At 35.6% G+C, this 23058-nt stretch overlaps 2 protein-coding genes across 3 annotated transcripts in view; both read left to right on the top strand.

The window, feature by feature from the left end:
* The window catches only part of LOC110445832 (protein strawberry notch homolog 1-like), a 29679-nt gene extending 21108 nt beyond the window's left edge, over positions 1 to 8571 (top strand). For both annotated transcript variants that reach the window (XM_021490639.1, XM_021490640.1), the window contains exons 25-31: positions 458 to 604; positions 903 to 997; positions 1378 to 1470; positions 2221 to 2367; positions 4660 to 4736; positions 5938 to 6134; positions 6609 to 8571. In XM_021490639.1, the coding sequence (XP_021346314.1) occupies positions 458 to 604; positions 903 to 997; positions 1378 to 1470; positions 2221 to 2367; positions 4660 to 4736; positions 5938 to 6134; positions 6609 to 6742 (890 nt within the window). In that variant the 3' untranslated portion in view covers positions 6743 to 8571. The remainder of the gene's footprint in view (positions 1 to 457; positions 605 to 902; positions 998 to 1377; positions 1471 to 2220; positions 2368 to 4659; positions 4737 to 5937; positions 6135 to 6608) is intronic.
* A 199-nt stretch (positions 8572 to 8770) lies between these two features.
* LOC110445833 (cysteine-rich, acidic integral membrane protein-like) lies at positions 8771 to 15099 on the top strand. Its single transcript, XM_021490641.1, has 2 exons — positions 8771 to 10078; positions 10463 to 15099. The coding sequence occupies exon 1, from the start codon at positions 8792 to 8794 to the stop codon at positions 9842 to 9844; it is 1053 nt and encodes a 350-aa protein (XP_021346316.1). The 5' UTR covers positions 8771 to 8791; the 3' UTR covers positions 9845 to 10078; positions 10463 to 15099.
* The last annotated feature ends 7959 nt before the right edge of the window (positions 15100 to 23058 follow it).

Raw genomic sequence — 23058 nt, 5'->3', positions numbered from 1 at the left:
GGGGGCAAAATTTGTTATGGTTTATAATGGCAAATGCTCCTTTGAATATTACATGTTGATAACTTGATTGGAATTATAACCCTAAGTTGACAGTTTGATACTTTGTAAATTTTGAGCCATCCCTACCCCCAAGGGCTGTAGGTTTGGGCCCAATGGAATCTGTGTGCTAAAATAAAATTTCTTTATTTTCCTTGTTTAGAATCAGAGGTGCTAGATTCAAATACTTTTCAGTCTTAAATCTGCATGCTAGATATTGAATAAGGTGGTTTTATTGCTTTTTGTCACTTTGAATAATATTTCTGTTCATGTTTAAAACAAAAATCAACTCTCTGTATAAATATATCAGGTGACCGTTAAGGCCCATGGGCCTCTTGTTTTTTATTATTATTATGACTTTAGTGAGATTGTGAAATGAGATGAAATTAACTTGTGCGTTTAATTTCCATTTGTGTTACAGATTACAACAATATTAGCAAATTCCTGAACAGGATACTCGGTATGGAGGTTGCTTTACAGAATGCTCTGTTCAAGCATTTCTCCCAGACCCTAATGGCCATCATCTTGGAGGCCAAGAGGAATGGAAGATGGGACATGGGCATTCTCGGTAACATATTAAACTGTTAATACTGTAACATTGTATGAAGAATTAGATCTGGACCTGTTAAAAATGGGTTGAAAGCAGGAGTGAACAATGTTCAGTTTTTCAGTGTGTCTGCCTGCCTTGGTTCTTAGACAGTATAGAGAGATTTCTATCTAACCTGATCAATAAATAAATCAATAAATACATATTTCATTACCTACCTAGAGGTATTTTTTTTATTTCATCAAAGCCAAAATAGCCTCTTTTAACATATTTTCTTGCTTTTCATGATGAATAGTTCAGGTATCTTGTACTGTTGCAGATCTTGGTTCCGGAGGAGAAAGTGTGAAGAAGCTGGAGTCGAGGGTGTTTGTAGGGAACACAGCCACAAACACCGCCAGGACAGAACTCACCACAGTAAGTGACTTCAATCATTTAAGTGGCAAATACAGCCAACTGGTACAGAATTTAGAGCAGTAAGGTATTGACATGAATCTAAACATAACACATGGATTATGTCCAATTCAGAATACATTAACACTCCCTTTATTATTAAAATAATTGGAATCAAAAACAATTTGAAATTTAGTGGTTGATTTGAATTATCAGAGTTTCTATAAGCCTAAGATTTCCAGGTTAGTTGATGAATTATTAGGTGTATAGTTTTAAGAAAAAACGTTATTTAGGCCAGGATAAAAATGTTTGTTCTAGATGGGAGATGGGATTCAACCAAGTTTGAGCTAATGATTCCAGTTTCTTCTATATTGATCATGCTTATTGTTGTATATAACTTTCAGTTTTCTGTGGAGAGGGGTATGTCGTGGACAGGGGCCTCTGAGATCTGGAGGAAATACACAGGTTCAGAGGATGGATTTTACGTCTCAACACAGGTAGGTCATGTTTCTCAACAACTCGTTTATGTGTAAGCTGAGATCTTACCATATCTTTCAGACCGTTGACAGTCCCTGCCATTTTTGACTAAGTTTTGTTGTTTAACTAGACAATCATTCTCTAAAACCAATATGACACCTTGATTGCTTGATAGATATGCATTTTATCATCATAATAGAATGTAGATTTTGTATATTTGTTGGTGTCTGTAGAAAGTGTGATGTATGTTTGTGCCAATAGGATATTTTTCAATGTAATGTCAATTGTTGTCTATAAGATATTTCAATGTGATGTTAGTTGTTGTCTGTAGGATATTTCAATGGGATGTTAGTTGTTGTCTGCAGGATATTTCAATGTGATGTTGGTTGTTGTCTGTAGGATCTTTCAATGTGATGTTAGCTGTTGTCTGTAGGATATTACAATGTGATGTTAGTTGTTTTCTGTAGGATATTTCAACGTGATGTTAGTTGTTGTTTGTAGGATATTTCAATGGGATGTTAGTTGTTGTCTGCAGGATATTTCAATGTGATGCTAGTTGTTGTCTGTAGGAGATTTCAATGTGATGTTAGCTGTTGTCTGTAGGATATTTCTATGTGATGTTTGTTGTTGTCTGTAGGATATTTCAATGTGATGTTAGTTGTTGTCTGTAGGATATTTTAATGTGATGTTAGTTGTTGTCTGTAGGATATTTCCCCTTGTGATATAAGTTGGTGACAGGTGTATATCAATTCTCTATGTGATGTGTGTAGGAGAGAAGCATGAAGAAGACAGCGGTCCTGGCAGTGTACTACGGCCTGAGTAAGAAGAAGGAGAAAATGTACAATGTATACCGTCCAAACACTGGCAGACAGGTCCATACAGATTCCTTGACAAATCTCAAGAAAAAGTACAAAAAGGTACAGTGTTTAGTCTGTGTGTCTGCTAGGCAGACATTAAAATCCACTGGCTACAGATACCAGCCAACAGTTTTATAAGTCAGACTCTAATTTTCTACAGACTTGTCAGGTTTCACTTTTTGTCCTCGAGTCTCTCGAATTAAAAAGAAAATCACAGCTCTTGACTTACTGTGAAAACCTCCTGAATTTAACAACAATTATGAAACAAGTTATTGCAACCTATATTAATCACTCTTGTTGGCCGGGATATTAACACGCAGGGGTTTTACTGTGGGATGAAACCGGAATACCCGGAGAAAACCCACGTGGCCGGGCAGGGCAGGTGACCTTATAACTTTTCACATTCTGTCCGGGGAACTGAACCCGACCGCCTTGGTGAAAGGCAAGTTCGCTATCCACTGCCACCTGACCACCCAACCATTTTGGGCTTATAACTAATATGTCTGCTGTTATATAGATAAGGTAGAATACTGTTCCATGTTAACTTAAATCCAGTTTGAAACATGCTATATCAACTTCCAACATAATATCGGTGAGGGATTGGTTTGTAATTTTTCCTGTTTCAGCTACCATAGTGGGTTTTTAGTCACCGCTGGGGGAACCCCAGTGGGGACTATTAATTTTGGTTTCAGTCCCAGATTTTGACCTCTGTTAGGAGGGCTGTTGTGTATCTTGCTTCTGTTGGAATATACCAAGCGCTAATTACAAGCTCTTGGATAACTCAGATATCGATTTCCTTTTTAAACAGGAATAGCATAAAACCTAAAGGTGTTCCAAATTCCCCACGGGAATTACATGTAACCTAAAGATGTTCCGAGTATGAATCAGTCACCTTTGAGGTTCCCGAAGGGGTAAACTGTCGTATTATAAATTGCTATTGACTGATTTAGATATTTTATGTCTGACCAACGACTACCGTTAATATTTGCGTATAGTGCACACTTTTTTAAGGGGAAAATGAAGTGTCAAGAAAGGGGTGTACACGATACTCAAGAACAATTCAAAACCAGTCCTTGGTCACGACCATTTAAGTCATATAATACTATAGAATCTGATAAATAAACTCGAGTAAAGTAGGCTCAACTTTTCAGGACGTTACGTTGTGAATTGATAAATACCACGTATTGGGAAACATATCGAAGAATTACATCGGATTTATTACTCTGTGGTTAAAATGTCGTTCTTGGGTAAAATCTTGCTGAACTCTTCAATCTTGTCCGTAGGAATGTGTCAAAACGACACGGGTAAAGTGGCGAAGTTAGCAAGTTTGTGTACCGCAAAGAGTCGAAGTTGCGTGATACTATTAACCGGCAGGAATTTACAAAGTGACATCCATAGGAATTGAACCGATAATGATAAAAGTTTGAGTTTGAAAATTAAATATCAACGGGTTCAAAACAGCCATATACATTCCGATCTTTTCTTTTCGAAGGAGAATCGCTGATATCACAATTGTTTGGTGTTCTTCATGTCTTGCGAATTCGGCTGTTGGCGGTCCTCGTCGGAGTGACTGCCTTTAAGCGTACAGTACACATTCTGCCGATATCGATGACCGATTCAGTCGGATTTGCAGACGATCAGAAAACTACTTGGAAAAGTGTATTTGATAACAAAAAATAGTAGAAGATTTATCCGTATATAAGATTGGATCTTTTCTGAAACTTATTGTTGTGAAAACAACATCGTTATATTCCAATTACCTGTTCTGCCCATGCCAGGTGACCGTGTCAGCGCGCAGATCTCCCCGTATTCGAGATGTCGGTCAACGCTAACGTTATATTTGCGAAATGCTTTCCTATTAATTCCCTGTGTCGCCATGGCTACCTGAACAGCATGTATTTACACCTGCTAATTGTTTACTCTTTTGATTGACAGGTGGAAATATATCCGTTGTAGCTTGGTCAATGATTTATCGGAAAATGATCATACAGAATGATGGGGTGACTTTCATGTCATTCTGACATATTTCTAGTTTTCTATTGTACCTCCTACCAGACCAGTGACAGTTCACAAATTAGGACTGTTAAAAAACTAACAGTAGGGGAGGGGTGATGTGTGAGGTACTTTGTTAGAGACTCCACCACCCATAAAGTCATCAAAGTGATTAATATCAGGAATGGTAGACAGAACTGGTTTTAACACCCATAATGTTATAATGCAGGTACCTTCCACCACCTCCCCAATACAAACACAGCCCTTAGATATTAAAGGCTGCCAATGGTAGGTTCAGCTAATCTTTTGGTATTAAGAAATAATAGAGCAGTTGTATGTATTGTATTCTCTCTCTTACAGGTACTGCCAGATGTTGCCAGGCCTATATGGGATGACCAGTTCAACTTATCCGCAACAATTTGTAGTCATGCATATTGGTAAGTACTACAAATTATACATCATATGGTTTATTGAAAAACATCTCGGCTTTACATGTCAGCCTAGTTGATGATTTAATTTCTGCCTATTAAGATAGTTCCAAGTTAAGAACGTTCCTGGAGAATGACAAGGCCACATGTACATAAGCTTGTGAGAGTAGACAAAAATTTGAATGAAATAGTCAAAATTATTGTAATGATTGTTCACTATGAACTTTAATTGGTTTAGTGTTAAGCATTTCTTACTTCTTGGATGATAACTTGCTGAAAATTATTTGTTTGACCCCTTTCTGCTATGATTAATCTGATTTCATCTGGAATCTAAAATACTGCAGGAAATGTAACATATAGTTTATTACTATTAAAACATGTATATTTACATTTGCATGGCATTGTCACTATATAGTCTATTTGAAAGCTGTGGCGTTGATGGGACTTTAAATACCATAATTCTTGGCGTATTAATACAACACCGACCGGAACTACAATATCCAATGTAAACAAACATGACGGCTGCTGAAATATCGCTGGGCATTGTGAGATTTAAAAATAAAATTGTAAATGTGTAAAAAAAAAATCGAGAAAATATTTCAAAAATGACAAAAAACCTTTTATTACAACAACAAAAAAGACAAAGGTCTGCAATATTGTAAAAAATGCACATCAGTTGAAATAACCAATGAAAACAGTTTTAACACTCGAGCAATTATCAGAAATATCGCCTGTTACACTGCACTGATCCACAGCACTGATCCACAGGGGTTCGTACAAGTGTCTGAAATACACATGCTATAGGCCTACTTATATGAGTCGCAGCACACATAATCATACTCAAGCATATGTGTATTTCAGACATTTGTAACGAACCCCTGTGCTCAGTCGAAAGAACACCCTCTTCAAACAGTTTCTCAGTTTCTGACGACATGTCAAATAACGAGGCTGTTGTAGAATCTACCGACTGTAATCAGGTTCCAATGCAATCAACAAATAAATTCACGCCTGGATTCTTAACAATTTCTATCTTTTCTCTCTGCTCATTCAACTTCCAAAAGTAGCGCGCATTATGATGTTTGCTTGCAAAGCTGTGTCATTCAAATAGATCATAAATACCATACAAAAACAGTTCAATGCTTAAATAAATACCTTATAAATACTAAATTGTAATAAATACCTTAAAAATACAATAATTTATTATCTACAGGAAGGGCAACTGTAAAAAGGTGAGCCTGGGCCTGCCATGTGAGGTGGGACTCAGGAGTCGAACATTCCATGTACTTAGCGGGTCAGTTCTCAGTGTCTGGAGCAAGGTAGAGGGCGTCCTTGCTTCAATGCCAGGGGGAGCTAACTCAAAGATGCAAATCATACGTCTACGGACAGACAGTGGCCAAAGAATTGTTGGTTAGTAAGAAACTAAATTAATATTGATTTCAGATAAAAGCATTAGATTGTCTTTACTTAGATACATGGTACATTTGCAACCATGAAATATTCTGATAATTTTCCAGGTTTTATGTTAAGAAAAAAGGTTTGCTTGAAAACTTCATTTTGGGGCCAGGGCATACTTCAAAGCTAACTGTTAAGAAGTTTTAAAATGTTTTTCCATGAATTTAGGAAGCTGTACATATACAGTGCACTGATATTGGCATCACTCCACTGTTAATAAGCAGATGGGGAATCTTACTGAAAAATGAACGTTAAATGTATTGTAATTCATCAGTGATGTTATTAAAAATTCTTTAATAGATAATAAGCTCTGTAATGCAAATCTGTTTTGGTTTTGAAAATTACATAATCTCTTTCTTAAATTACATTTTATGCAATATAAAAGAAATTTATAGAAATTAACAATTTGTTGACTGTTTTATATTACAGGTAGCCTTATTCCAAATAACTGTGTCCTTCCCTTATGCAACATTCTGTCTCAGGACTGTAAACAGACATACATAGAAAAGCACCCTGTACAAGAAGAGGACTCATCTCATCTCAGCATGCCTCTTCTCTTCTAGACCTGGAGTGTTGCAGGGCTCCATACATACTTTCATCAGTGTCCAGATAATCAACAAAACTCCCTCTATTTGACTTGTGAACAAAAACACTTCTGTAAGATTTCTTTAAAATTGTTAATTACCAGTTTTTGAAATGGTCTGTACAGACTCCTTGTACACAAATCCAGTCATTGTCAATTGCTTGTGTACAGTTCATCCAGAGATTTTAAGAAACAGGAGATGATCGTACTTTCCAACCTCCACCATTGAAGAATTCTACCGTACTTATTGGATTTATAACATTCTGACTGTATGTTTACCGACTGTAGAGTATCTTTTCAATATAAGTACAGCTGCTGTGTACTTGAGTACTGTGTACCGTGCAGCACCTGAGAAGTGTCTGCAGTATCGCTGGAGGTCTGCAGTATCACTGGAGGTCTGCAGTATCACTGGAGGTCTGCAGTATCACTGGAGGTCTGCAGTATCCCTGGAGGTCTGCAGTATCGCTGGAGGTCTGCAGCTCCAGGATAGACAACTCTTTTGAAGGGAGTAAATGCAGATCAGTGATAAACAAAAAATACTATTATTGAATGAATACTGGAAAGACTTTCATGGAAATAGTACCCGATATATTTTGCAATAATTTAATTATTATCATTAATTTAATGTATAATCCTCCATCGCTTGTGTGTAGCTTTTGAGCTTGCCATTGCAGTCAAACTGCCTTGCATAAAGTGTTCATTTTTTAATTGTTTCGTGTCTGCAGTCAGTACACCATGTGTTCAATCTACTGTATACCAGTCTTGTTAATTTTTTTATGGAAGTTTGATGATAAAACATCCTTGGTTGTGACCTATTCTTTCTAATTTGCAGTCATTCGCTTACAACTGTCCATACATAAGTATATTTAACCCTTTAAGTGTTAATAGCAGATATATGGCCATAAGTCTGTGGCCACCACTGCTATTTATAATTTAGCACTCTAGGGGTTGAGTTTGAATCAATTATTTCCCCGTAACTAGTGTCTGTAATGTTAAAGTTTAGCAATTTATCAGCTGGGTGGGTGCTAAAAAAAATCTCTAAATTTTGATGATCATGCTTATTTTGCAAACTTTTGATTTTAACCTCAAAGCTTTGTGAAAGGTCTGTAACACAAATTTTCCCAATGCTCTCTAATAGTAAGACACAATTGGATGGACTCTTTCGAGGACTTCAGGATTCTGCAACTGGTGTCTGTAAAAAAACTGCTTTAACCAGACACCACATGATATTATTGACAATATTGATATTTTTTTATAACCATGTGTTGCATCATATAAAACATCAAAGTGTTTGAACAAATGTAAGATGATTTCATTGTTTAGGGATTGTTTTATACCTGTGATTATCGGAATATATTTTAATTTGGATTGGTGTTATGTCCGTGGCAATTGTACAGGAGAGCTACTCAATTAAGAAATAGGGTTGGACTGGAAGGCCTGATAAAACAAAAACTTTTTGTCACAAAGGTTTCAATATTGCAGGTCCACTTCAATGTATTCCCAAAGATCATTACAGGTGGATGGACCTTTCCAGCTACATGGACAGAACAGACTTGGGCATACACATGTATAGGGATACAACCTATGTATTCCTCAGCTTTTCAGTCGTACATATTTTGTTCATATGTACCTTTAATGTTTCACGTTTCTACATCCATATATATCTACATGGCAAATCCATTCTCTTTAGCGGACCATGAACTCGTGTATGTGTACAAAGAAAAGGGAGAGCTTTGATTTTAAATTTGGTAAAGCTTTCCTGTTTCATGAATATGGGTTTAAGAAAGGAGTTTCATTATTTTGAATAATTGCTCATATTTAATCTTTTTTTTATATATGTACAGTATACAACATGTTATTTGATAAATATCTGAAACAAAAATTACCATACTACTATCAAAGTGTTTGTGATACATAGTAATTCCAGTCTCTTAATATCTATATTCTTTGCATTTATATAAATACAATGTATAACTAAGTGACCACATTGCAGTCTTGTTTGATTTGAGTGGTTTGGGTGATTAACCTAATGGATTGTGACATCGCTGGTTTGAGTGATCACCTGGTGGATTGTGACATTACAGGTTTGAGTGATCACCTGGTGGATTGTGACATCACTGGTTTGAGTGATCACCTGGTGGATTGTGACATCACTGATTTGAGTGATCACCTGGTGGATTGTGAATTTACAGGTTTGAGTGATCACCTGGTGGATTGTGACTGTACAGGTTTGAGTGATCACCTGGTGGATTGTGACATCACTGGTTTGAGTGATCTCATGGTGGATTGTGACATCACTGGTTTGAGGGATCACCTGGTGGATTGTGACATCACTGGTTTGAGTGATCATCTGGTGGATTGTGACTTTACAGGTTTTAGTGATCACCTGGTGGATAGTGACATCACTGGTTTGAGTGATCTCATGGTGGATTGTGACACCACTGGTTTGAGTGATCACCTGGTGGATTGTGACATCATTGATTTGAGTGATCACTTGGTGGATTGTGACATCACTGGTTTGAGTGATCACCTGGTGGATTGTGACTGTACAGGTTTGAGTGATCACCTGGTTGATTGTGACTTGACAGATTTGAGTGATCACCTGGTGGATTGTGACTTTACAGGTTTGAGGGACCATCTGGTGGATTGTGAATTTACAGATTTGAGTGATAACCTGGTGGATTGTGACTTGACAGGTTTGAGGGATCACCTGGTGGATTGTGAATTTACAGATTTGAGTGATCACCTGGTTGATTGTGACTTGACAGGTTTGAGGGATCCCCTGGTGGATTGTGACTTGACAGATTTGAGTGATCACCTGGTGGATTGTGACTTGACATGTTTGAGGGATCACCTGGTGGATTGTGACTTGACATGTTTGAGGGATCACCTGGTGGATTGTGACTTGACAGGGTTGAGGGATCACCTGGGGGATTGGGACTTGACAGGTTTGAAGGGTCACCTGGTGGATTGTGACTTGACAGGTTTTAGGGATCACCTGGTGGATTGTGACTTGACAGGTTTTAGGGATCACCTGGTGGATTGTGACTTGACAGGTTTGAGTGATCACCTGGTTGATTGAGACTTGACAGGTTTGAGGGATCATCTGGTGGATAGTGACTTTGACAGATTTGAGTGATCACCTGGTGGATTGTGACTTGACAGGTTTGAAGGATCACCTGGTGGATTGTGACTTGACAGGTTTTAGGGATCACCTGGTGGATTGTGACTTGACAGGTTTTAGGGATCACCTGGTGGATTGTGACTTGACAGGTTTTAGGGATCACCTGGTGGATTGTGACTTGACAGGTTTGAGGTATCACCTGGTGGATTGTGACTTGACAGGGTTGAGGGATCACCTGGTGGATTGTGACTTGACAGATTTGAGTGATCACCTGGTGTATTGTGACTTGACAGGTTTGAGGGATCACCTGGGGGATTGATGTTTGAAGTGATGCCCACTAGAGACATAAAAGTCGCCAAGGAAAAAGTAGACTAGAGTTTTGTCAAAAGATGGATGTACAACATCTGTCTGTTGATATTGAGGTTAGTTAAGTTATTGACTCATGATTCTACATAGGTTGGGTATGACATTGAAAATGTACAATTGTTATTACAAATTGTACTTTGTGATCCCGTAAAAGTGCACAATGTGATTCAGTAGTGATCACCTGGTGGATTGTGACATCACTGGTTTGAGTGATCACCTGGTGGATTGTGACTTTACAGGTTTGAGTGATCACCTGGTTGATTGAGACTTGACAGGTTTGAGGGATCATCTGGTGGATTGTGACTTGACAGGTTTGAGTGATCACCTGGTTGATTGAGACTTCACAGGTTTGAGGGATCACCTGGTGGATAGTGACTTTGACAGATTTGAGTGATCACCTGGTGGATTGTGACTTGACATGTTTGAGGGATCACCTGGTGGATTGTGACTTGACATGTTTGAGGGATCACCTGGTGGATTGTGACTTGACATGTTTGAGGGATCACCTGGTGGATTGTGACTTGACAGGTTTTAGGGATCACCTGGTGGATTGTGACTTGACAGGTTTGAAGGATCAGCTGGTGGATTGTGACTTGACAGGTTTGAGGGATCACCTGGTGGATAGTGACTTTGACAGATTTGAGTGATCACCTGGTGGATTGTGACTTGACAGATTTGAGGGATCACCTGGTGGATTGTGACTTGACAGGTTTGAGGGATCACCTGGTGGATTGATGTTTGAAGTGATGCCCACTAGAGACATAAAAGTCGCCAAGGAAAAAGTAGACTAGAGTTTTGTCAAAAGATGGATGTACAACATCTGTCTGTTGATATTGAGGTTAGTTAAGTTATTGACTCATGATTCTACATAGGTTGGGTATGACATTGAAAATGTACAATTGTTATTACAAATTGTACTTTGTGATCCCGTAAAAGTGCACAATGTGATTCAGTGTGATGTGAAGTGAGGAAAGATAGGATCATTTACTAATAAGGTCACTGTTCTGTGTTATAGGTCTCATAGTGTGGCAACTGTTCTGTGTTATAGGTCCTATAGTGTGGCAACTGTTCTGTGTTATAGGTCTCATAGTGTGGCAACTGTTCTGTGTTGTAGGTCCTATAGTGTGGCAACTGTTTTGTGTTATTGGGCTCATAGTGTGGCAACTGTTCTGTGTTATAGGTCTCATAGTGTGGCAACTATTCTGTCTTATAGTTCCTATAGTGTGGCAACTGTTCTGTGTGATAGGTCTTAAGTTGAATGTGTACTAGCTGTGGACCAGTACAACTATGCATGCCATCGAACAGTGGTCAAATGGCGAATTATAATGGTGCTTTGGTGTGCTAGTACACATAGTGTGTGAGGGCGGAGGAGCGAGTATGGAGTAACTGAACCTGTTGTATTTGTGTGACAAAAACATCTTTTAAACAATCTACCAGTTCTGTTTTCTTGTGACTTACTGTATATATGTATAGCAGACAGCTACAGGATATAAGAAATGTTCACAGTAAAACATGGCTGGATTACTGTTACACAGCTGGTGCACACTATGTAGTGGCACAGAGCATAGCAATGCCCGAAGTCTTTCAACATTGTGTTCCATGAAGCTTTCCTGCCGTTATTATTGAATTGTTTCTGTCATTCCTTTGTGATTGTGTGAGAGTACTTTCCTAAAGAGTGCGTCGTCAGACAGTGCTTGTTTTCGGTCACTTTTTGAGTGAGGATCTGTGATGCTTTATTTTTCCAGACATGAAGTATAACAGTCACGCCCACAAAAGCTATAGCGCACAGTGTATAACAATATTACGCCCACACTGTCACAGAAGTATATTAAAGCTGGCGTAGATGTAAGTCACATCTAGGCTATCTGTAAATTGATACATTGATTAAATGGAAGCATATATGTCTCTCTTTGTGATATTTTCTGGTGGTAGGTGATCTTACTTGTCATTTGGGTTTTCTGTTTTCATAGTTTGAAAAAAAAAAATAGACATTAGAATGAGATGTCTGTTTTATAGCTGTGGCCAAATAGTATGCGATAGAATGTGTGACTTGTGTACATGTAGGAGACAGTTTATATCATTGATGCTCTTGATTTATGTATAAACATCTTTCACAAAACCTAGAAATTCTTGGAAGAAATTTATTAATTAAATATATTCATTTTCCCACAGAATTCTTGTAAAATGAAGTGGTTTTTTTTCTTTTTCTGTTGAAAAACCAAATGAATTTAAGCACAAAATAATTGATAAAAAGAGAGAAAATGAAAAGGGGGAAAAAAAGATATCTAAAAATTATTTAATCATTGTCGTTTTCACATAGAAGCTTATACATCTCACAAAATTGTGACCTAGGTATATTGAACAAACATTGTGCTTTATGGTGTATTTGTGAGTATAACTTTATACCCCGTCGCCTCACAGGGAAGATGTGTATACGGGATTGTTGTAAAGAAACCTATTTACACGTTTATTTGAATTGTACTTCATGTAATCCTCTGTTTTATTCTCATCACGTCTTTTTATTTATACAGTGAAACATGTATTTATTCAGAAGAATGATATCATTGTATTCATTTATAGTCACATGACCCATCTGATTGTGTTTCATTAGATTGTTTATAATTCATAGCTTTTAAGTGTGAAATTACGTTTGTTCTGTTTGAAAGCATATTGAAAATTGGAACCATGTAATAAGTGAAAGCCAATATTCCGTTGAGGACAGTGTTGTGTACCTATATCTTTACCAAGTAGCAGTGACTACAATAATCTTATTCGATGTGTGTATATAGTTACTACATTAAGTTATTTACTTTATTTAGATCTCATCACCCAATGACTTGACACCGAAACAGTTGTATTACAAGTATAAACAATTACAGTCTGATATACAGGTTTGTTTGTGGCCTTTCATCTTACACTCGGTACAGTTTTGTGTGGAGATAAAAAATCCTGCCTCAATTTAACATGATTATTTTTTCGGTGCTTCCATCATCAAAGGACTATAACACATAAACCATAGTAGAGTATTTCTAACCAAACTCTGTGTAGAATTAGGTATATTATCAGTGTTTAACCCTTTCACCACTGTAGACCATAATGAGTCTACTCAAGTTACACAGGGGTTAAGGTTACTCAGTGTTTCAGATTGCTTATATCATGCAAACATGCTATTTCATTATTTTTCTGACATGAAAATATTTTCTTAAAAACTATTAGCCGTGTTACACAAATTTTGAACCCTGAATTTTGTTCTTGAAACAAAACCTTAAAAGCTTTATTAAGTAAAATTTAAGTGCAGTACAGTATATAAGGTAAATAGAAATAAAACCTTGTAATGGGGTTCTAAATGAAAGTAGGTGGTGCACAATTTTTTTGTATTATTTGGTTTGATATAGATTTCAATGAAAGAAATATCTTAACCTAAATTGATGTACCAGACTTTTTGATCAGCTTCCTAAGAAGTTCAGTAATTTATCCCATCTAAAATACCAACTCCTACCTTAGGTCCTAACACTGTCCGTAATCTTACCAGTAACTCCTGTGTTTGACAGTCTTGAGATATCTCTGTCGTGACTTTTCTTTTCCTACCTGCTAATTATGCTTCTAGGTATTTCTTATTAGTAATATCCAGCTCAACAGATGATCACAACTTTGGACATGACGGAAGTCACTATAAACATTTTGCAATCTTGTTTCATATGAATTGTTTTCATGGATTTGAATTCCTTAATTAATGCATAAGAAATAATCTTGCTAAAAATCAGTTATTCACAATTTTTCTAGTTTTGAATAACATTACAAGTTCTTTTGTTCTGGCCCATGTATAATTGACAATTCATATGTTTATCCGATTGTCTGACTGTGGAAATGGTCAATATTGGAGAGAACAATGTAAGATGGTATATATTGTCATCTGATTCTCTTGTACATTACCGGTAATACAACATTTCTTTTCAATTATCTAGACTACTTGCACTCTGATGATACACAGGGATTTTGATATGAATCAATACATGTTTTAAGAATCAACACAGGGATCTAGACCAGTTTTATAAACTAGGTTATGCACAGGGGACTGGATATATACATGATTAAAATGAAGTCAACACAGGATTCTAGATTGATCTCTGTTCTCAACGACATTGATCAAGAAATTACCTGTTTTAAAGAAATCAGCGTAAGAACTTGATTTACCAATTTTATAAACTACATCAAACACAGGGATTTGGATTTATCCTTTTTATAACTAAGGTAAACATAGGATTCTGGATAGGTTAAATACCAGACACATTTTAGAAATAAAATCAATGTAGTGATCCAGATTGATCAGTTTTATGAATTGCATTAAACACACAGATTTGGATATTTATCGTGTAAGTTTTTTAAATGAAACCAACATGGGGATCTAGATTCACCGATTTTCTATAACTCTATAGGGTTCTGGATTTATCGATTTTCCCTAAACAACATTTAGCACATGGACGAGTATGTATACCGGTATCTATATCCTCCCACAGTTTCTGTGACTGTATTTATATCTAGTCACATGTTTGTTATGTATGGTCGTTATGTTTGGTTATCTGAGATGTTGATGTTCATTATTGCTCATATTCATTCTGGTTTGTTTTCATTGGCTGTTATATAACTGGAAGGAGGATGGTTTGTGATTGAAGGGAACAGTAGTCATGTGACTTACACAAGAGTGTGTGGTAATGAATGACAGAGAGAGGTCTGTGTGATGGTTGAATGTTGTCATGTGACTGGTTTGTCTTGAATATTATCAGATAGATATTGTCACATGTAATTGTTTGAAAGTTACTCAAATAAAATATTGAATTTGCTAATGTTGTTCAGTGTTTGACTTTTGTGTTCTCAATTTGCTACGGAAATTATTTGCCTACCATCATACTGTTTGTCCTGTAGCTTACTTAGGTGGAGGGGCTATCAGATTGTTACACTAATGTCGGCATACACTGAACTTTTACTCCCGAGTCCCACTTGGAATGAACACAATTTTACAACTGGAAATGATTCAACACATGCACCTAAGTGATCATGATCTTCAACCTCTTAACCCAAAATCTTTAGGGTTCCCCGTCATTCTGTAGATTTATCAAGTCTAGGTTGGAAACATTTTTGTGTGTGATATTTTCCATCAGTGATATTCAATGTTTTATACATCACTGTTTACTGCGACATTTGACCATGAATTGGAGAGTTTCCTACTTAAACTCTGGGATGTCATCTAGTTCTGAAAGGAAACACCTTATTATGAGTCCAGAATTTCTTTCACATGTTGGGTTACTGTAACCTTGACTTTTGATAACAATATTAATGATCGTTCCACAACTCAGTACTAGTATTTTGTATCAAACTCTTGGAATACACGTTTTCCATCATAAGTCACTTTTTAGCTTATGTGGCATGAAGTGTCAGTTGAACTTATGGTATGGTGTGTTGTTGGTCGTCCATCAACTTTTTCTTTGAACAACTTTTTCCTAAGAACTGTAGGAACTAGAGCCATGATATTTGGCCAGTAGCTAACTGGGACAGAGTACTATAACACTTCCTCAAATAAATGACCTTGACCTACTTTCAAGGTCACAGGGGTTAAATATGTAAAAACCATTAAACAACTTCTTCTGAATAACCAGGAGGCCCAGAGTGATTCTCGCACCTCAGACAGAGATGTCCCACATTATACCCCATGCTAGATTTTTCTATCTCATCCGATCTGTCTTGTACCTTTACGTGACATTTCGCGGAATTTTTACACTACAATGTATTCATCCCGCGTTAACTGCTTGAAATTGACAATTTGCATTATAGATGTTCTATGTTGTTATTTTATAGTTTTGATGTTGTAGATAAAATATAATCTACACTGTGAAATACGTTGTAATCTATGTAAGGGCGGACTAAGTTTTTACGCGGAAGCATTCAAATGTAGATTAAGGAGTGAAGAGGTCATCATCATTTGAGGCCCAAGGCGGGATACTTGTAGTTTTTAGCAAAATTGAATAGTTCTTTTTCGAAATAAAAGGTGTGAGAAAAAAAATCAATTACCTGTAACTGAGCAAGATCAGGTTATCTCAATATCGGGCTAAGGCTCTGTAACATCACAACCTCGGCTTACGCCTCGGTTGGGGTTATGTTACAGAATCTTAACCCTCCACTGACATAACACGATCTCGCTCAGTTACAGCTAGGTAATAGATTTTATTATACTTGGCCAGTAGGTACCTTGGACAGAGTGCTATAAAGTTTCCTCAAATTAATGACCTTGACCTACATTCACGGTCACGGGTCAAATATATAAATATCTTTTAAACAACTTCTTCCGCAGTACAAGGAGGCCTTCGGTGATATTTGACCAGCAATAAGCTGGGCTAGAGTAGTATAGTTTCATTTAGCCTGGAACATTCTTAGGCCAAGGAGAAGTACGTTTATGGAGAATATTTTCCAATGATTGCTCAAATATTTTGAGCTCAAATAATAAGTGCTCCTCTTCAAGCAAATTATTAAAGGTCCCAGGTGCATATTACAGCAAATACGGTAATGTCAACTTTGCCTACTTTAACCCAAAATGAAAAGGGTTCCTCCTTACCACATAGGTATATAATCATCCAGGGAAATTGGCTGAATACAGCAGAAAAGAAATATAGATTTATGTGTCTAAAGATGGGATGGAAAGCCGGTGTTGGGTGTACATCTAAATTGGAAACCTTTCCTATAGTGATCACTACAACTTCTGATGAGAATGCTGACCTTGACTGGTCCTGTAACATATAGTAAATATAGTCAAGGACTCAACCACACTTGTTTTTTCTGAACTAGAAAAAACTAAAGCTGAAAATATATAGTCAATATATATGATCAGAATAGATTTTGCATCGATCACGAAAACAATTATGATCAGATTATTTGTTAACATTGTGTTTACAAAAAGCAAATTACTGTCAAAGCCAATGATGAGCCATGGCAGCTATCTTGGATTTTGAATTGGACCCGAAAACCTAACACTTCTTCGGGACTATGAGAGGACATTCAATCTGATCGGTATGGTCATAATTGAGAGGAAGAATTATATGGAAAATGCTGATGGACCTGTTTAGTTTTACAGCCAGGTTTTAGGTAAGGGGCCTGAACCCCTCCTGAAATCTATTTGCATCTGCCACTGTATAAAGTAATTATGAACATCAGAATAATATAAAACACAACAATTCAATCTGGTATTACAGAGTACACTTTATTCATATGTAACAAGCTAGAGCATATGGTTAGAACTTATACACATGTGTCACTTTTAAACAGCATATATCCAGTCAGCATGATAACATCCAGTACTAAATAAAGTATTCTACACCTGCAACATCTTGTATTTATTTCTATCGTACGGTAATTTATTATTTCTTTACACCTAACATCAACATAAAAGTGCATGACATATAGTTCAACTGCACAAAAACCTCTAACCTCATTTGACCCCTTATTAAATAAAAGATAATTCATTAATTGTCTTTCCTTCTTTACCCCGATTGGGTAGAATCATTGGTCGGAGCCTTGGTATGATGACTGGGTCAAATAAAGGTACTATTTTTTGTGGTGTGACCTCTACAATAAGTAGGTACAAGGTATCTAACTTTAAAGATATGTGTTCGTGTTTATATTTAGTTGTTTGTTTCTCAACAATCACTCAAAAATGTCTTTTTCATAAAGCTTCAATCCACATCACAAGCCTGATTGAAAAAAAGCTACTAAAAACTGAAGTCACATACAATTTTACACCCAAATACACACTTACAGCTTAAAATGTGAGGTTGTCTGTATTATTAGTTTCAGCAATTTTAAAACTACTGTATTACTGAGCACATTGTAAGGAATAATCCCCCCTGGTTTATCAAAAGTCAAACAGAATACTGTTTAACATGGTATATTTGTAGGTAATTCTTTTTCGTGGTTTAATGTTCTTGGACTTTATTTTGTTGGTAAAAACTTTTGAGGTGGCACCTTTATTTCCTTTTCTTTAATACTATTCTATATTTACAAGTCACATTTAGCCTGTATATTTACAGGTCACAAACTGGGGAGGTCTTGTGATCTTATTCTGAAAATATATGTATTGTACCCTGAATCATAACTCTAACACTGCTATTCACTACATAACCAACCAATATATAAAGTAATACTATTTTATACATTGACCATGATATATCTCCATGTACTATAATTTTAATACATATACTTCTGTATCTTCCGTATAAAATTATCAATGAACAGCAAGCAATAAAAATAATATCCAGCTCTGCTAATGCCTCACAAACAATAACTTTCACATAAACACTTTTTTCAAGAAATGCATAGATGATACCTGGTAAAACTTAACTCACGATTAACTAACAATACAACATAACCAGTAATAGTCGAGCCAGGTCTGTGTTTCATGTCAATATGTTGACTTTACCTCACATGGTTCAGCTTAAACATGACAACGGAATTATTCTGTATCGTACAGGATTCCTAGAAGAAAACTAAAACCAAGATCTGTACAATGTAGATAAATGTCTTAAGGTTATATGCTGTCTTATAAACCATACTTGCTATGTAAAAAAGATAACGGAATCCTTTCCCGTGTATATACATGGTTCATTTTGTACCTGTTGTTGAACTTGTGAAACTCCCTTTCAAAGATCTAAAACTCATCAAATAACACCAACATTTCTATGGTCAAGTATTGTATCTCCCTCACTTTGATTTTGGAGAAAATTTTGTTTGAGTTTCATGATTGAAAATAAATGCATGTGCGAAAGAAATAATTTTTACAGGAGCAACTTATTATATTGGCAATTTCCTTTAATAACATGATTGATATTGCAATATGTATTTCCGTACAGAAGACCCATCAAATTTGATTGGTGTTTAGTTAAATAATGAGTTCCATCTTACCAGGTTATCACTATACAGTCTATAAATAGCCTTCTCTATGTGATGTTTACTATAAAATGTCCATGATAAAGTATACAATGTACAAGATAATGTATACAATGTACCAGATAAATTATACAATGTATCAGATAAAGTATACAATGTACAAGATAAAGTGTACAATGTACATGATAAAGTATACAATGTACATGATAATGTATACAATGTACATGATAAAGTATACAATGTACATGATAAAGTATACTATGTACATGATAAAGTATACTATGTATGTGATGTAAATGATGATATATAAATAGTATGTATTGAATACATTAAGTATACAATGTCTATGATCGTATATGTAAAATCTACAATATTTATTGGCACTAGTAGTTTTGCTAGTTGCATCCATCTCCCATTCTGACTTCCCACACAGGAATGACTTAATCATCACAATATGTGACACAATATTTCCTGTGTACAGGTCGGTTTCTCAGCTATGTGATTTTCACAATACTTTAAATACTAACTAACACTGAATATTTCCAATCAAGTATTACTTGAAACAGACTTTATAATTAATATTGAAGCGACAGATTCAACAGTGATTTTTTTTGTACTTTTCCATATTATGCCCAAAAGAAAATTCTTTGAAATTAAAGCTTGATAAATGAATGAAAAGTTTGATGCATGATACATTGTTTTGTATCACATTGAATGAAATAACTAACAGTTTTCTCTGTATATAAAACCCTATCTCTGGCACAAGACTAGCTCCACCACTAACCTTTGCTAAAGTTGTGCGAGACATCAGTTATACACAAGTAGGTTTTGTGAAGTAGATATTATATCAAGTATCTTAATCCTGTTTTCTAGTTTACTTAATTATAGAACAGTAAATGATCTTCACTTCATTGTTAAATTTTTTATTTTAAGAAGAATTATAATTGTTATATGATTTTAGAATCATGTACAACATGTATAATATAAGTATTGTGTTTGCGGGAACACTGCGAGGTGATGCAGATTATACTGTAACACACGGGTTATAGATAGCTATGATCAGGTAATATCAAACAGTACAATGTATATAAATGATTATTACTAAAAAATCATAATATTTAATGACTGTCTACTATACCAATGGTGGTCGTATCACATTATATATATGCCTGGTAAGACGAAGAACTGGAATGTTTTCGTGATGCAGTGGATGATCCCTAGCTATAAGTCATGGATGAGGTATGTCGAATAATGAAGTCAGCGGTCAAATGCTCAACTGTTAGCAGATAATAACATTCTCCTGTTTAGAATATATACAGGATATTTCACTAATGACTAAGTATTTGTTAGTATTAACTGTGGCTACGCCATCTTAAAACATCTCTTCCTGTTAAGGATCCATGTCCCACTGCAGACAAAAAACTAGAGAGTTCCACGATAGGTTGAACTTCCTCTTAACTCAATCACCCCTACATATTTAAACTGGACTTGCCCAGTCTTTGATTTGGTAAGGTTCAAATCTGACCTTAGGATATAACTTTGGCTAGACTTGGCCAGGATATTACCACTGACTAAGAACCTCAGTTGGTTAAAGCAATATAATGATCGGAGACCTAGACCTAGAATCCTTGTCACACCCCGTTGCATTTTTGCTCTTAGAACACAGTAACTCTTGTTGATTATTTTGTCTTTATTTCATTTTCTTTTAGTTTCATGAAAGTTTCACAATGTATGATTATTTTTTTCAGAAATGATATCATCATGTCAAAAAAACATCAGATTTACAGTAGTTTTTGGCAGTGGTACAGGGGTTCTTCACTGCCGAATCCCTCAGTTGATACACTGCCAGAGATTTGTTTTTCTAAATTATACAGAAATACTGACAATAGCAGTTTGATAAAATTATTTTTACAAATATGTTAGAGGAATTTGATAGTTCACCATTGTATTCAGACACTGTTGTGAATTATTACCCACTAAATGAGTCTGAATTAACAAGTACACTTCGAGAGAAAACTATGGGGTACAATTTGTAAACCCTGAAACAATTAAGTATTTGACACAGATGTGTGTGACAATATTTTGATCAAAAGCATTTTAAACATAATACATAATAATTCTCACAAACAAATCAACAATATGTTGATGAGATAATGCATGGTATACAGACACAACAAAAACAACAAAACTTAATACAAATAGGGCAACAATATATGGAGAAATTAAAATGATATACAAAGGAACACACATGTTTTATTAAAAATAAATATAAGCAGAAAACAATTTTATGAAATATTTATGCAATATTTAAGCAATATTAATGCAAAATTATATTTGCATTTGTAAATAAAACAAGCAACTTGCATATGGCCTCTGTGGCTTTAGACAGCAACATACCATACAGTATGTTCCAAAGTGTCTAGACAGATAAAGTTACAATGTACACATAACCAAAGTGTCTAGACAGATACAGTTACAATGTACACATAACCAAAGTGTCTAGACAGATAAAGTTACAATGTACACATAACCAAAGTGTATAGACAGATAAAGTTACAATGTACACATAACCAAAGTGTATAGACAGATAAAGTTACAATGTACACATAACCAAAGTGTATAGACAGATAAAGTTACAATGTACACATAACCAAAGTGTATAGACAGATAAAGTTACAATGTACACATAACCAAAGTGTATAGACAGATAAAGTTACAATGTACACATAACCAAAGTGTATAGACAGATAAAGTTACAATGTACACATAACCAAAGTGTATAGACAGATAAAGTTACAATGTACACATAACCAAAGTGTATAGACAGATAAAGTTACAATGTACACATAACCAAAGTGTATAGACAGATAAAGTTACAATGTACACATAACCAAAGTGTATAGACAGATAAAGTTACAATGTACACATAACCAAAGTGTATAGACAGATAAAGTTACAATGTACACATAACCAAAGTGTATAGACAGATAAAGTTACAATGTACACATAACCAAAGTGTATAGACAGATAAAGTTACAATGTACACATAACCAAAGTGTATAGACAGATAAAGTTACAATGTACACATAACCAAAGTGTATAGACAGATAAAGTTACAATGTACACATAACCAAAGTGTATAGACAGATAAAGTTACAATGTACACATAACCAAAGTGTATAGACAGATAAAGTTACAATGTACACATAACCAAAGTGTATAGACAGATAAAGTTACAATGTACACATAACCAAAGTGTATAGACAGATAAAGTTACAATGTACACATAACCAAAGTGTATAGACAGATAAAGTTACAATGTACACATAACCAAAGTGTATAGACAGATAAAGTTACAATGTACACATAACCAAAGTGTATAGACAGATAAAGTTACAATGTACACATAACCAAAGTGTATAGACAGATAAAGTTATAATGTACACATAACCAAAGTGTCTAGACAGATAAAGTTACAATGTACACATAAACAAAGTGTATAGACAGATAAAGTTACAATGTACACATAACCAAAGTGTCTAGACAGATAAAGTTACAATGTACACATAACCAAAGTGTCTGGACTACCAAGGTTCCACTGCATGTACAAAGTGTCCAGATTATCAAGATTACACTGTACACAAAAACCAAAGTGTCCAGATTATCAAGATAACACTGTACACAAAAATCAAAGTGTTCAGACTAACACACAAACCAAAGTTTCCAGACTAACGCACAAATCAAAGTGTCCAGACTAACAAGGTTATGATGTATACACAAACCAAAATGTCCAGACTAACAAGGTTATGATGTATACACAAACCAAAGTGTCCAGACTAACAAGCTTATGATGTATTTACAAACCAAAGTGTCCA

The sequence above is a fragment of the Mizuhopecten yessoensis genome, unplaced genomic scaffold, assembly GCF_002113885.1.
Source record: "Mizuhopecten yessoensis strain PY_sf001 unplaced genomic scaffold, ASM211388v2 scaffold2383, whole genome shotgun sequence".
NCBI lineage: Eukaryota > Metazoa > Mollusca > Bivalvia > Pectinida > Pectinidae > Mizuhopecten > Mizuhopecten yessoensis.
Note: the sequence above shows the minus strand (reverse complement) of the source record. Positions and strands in the feature narration are given on the sequence as shown.

Coding starts and splice junctions, on each gene's coding strand:
- LOC110445833 (XM_021490641.1), top strand. CDS start 8,792: ATGGATTGTGACATCGCTGGTTTGAGTGATCACCTGGTGGATTGTGAC.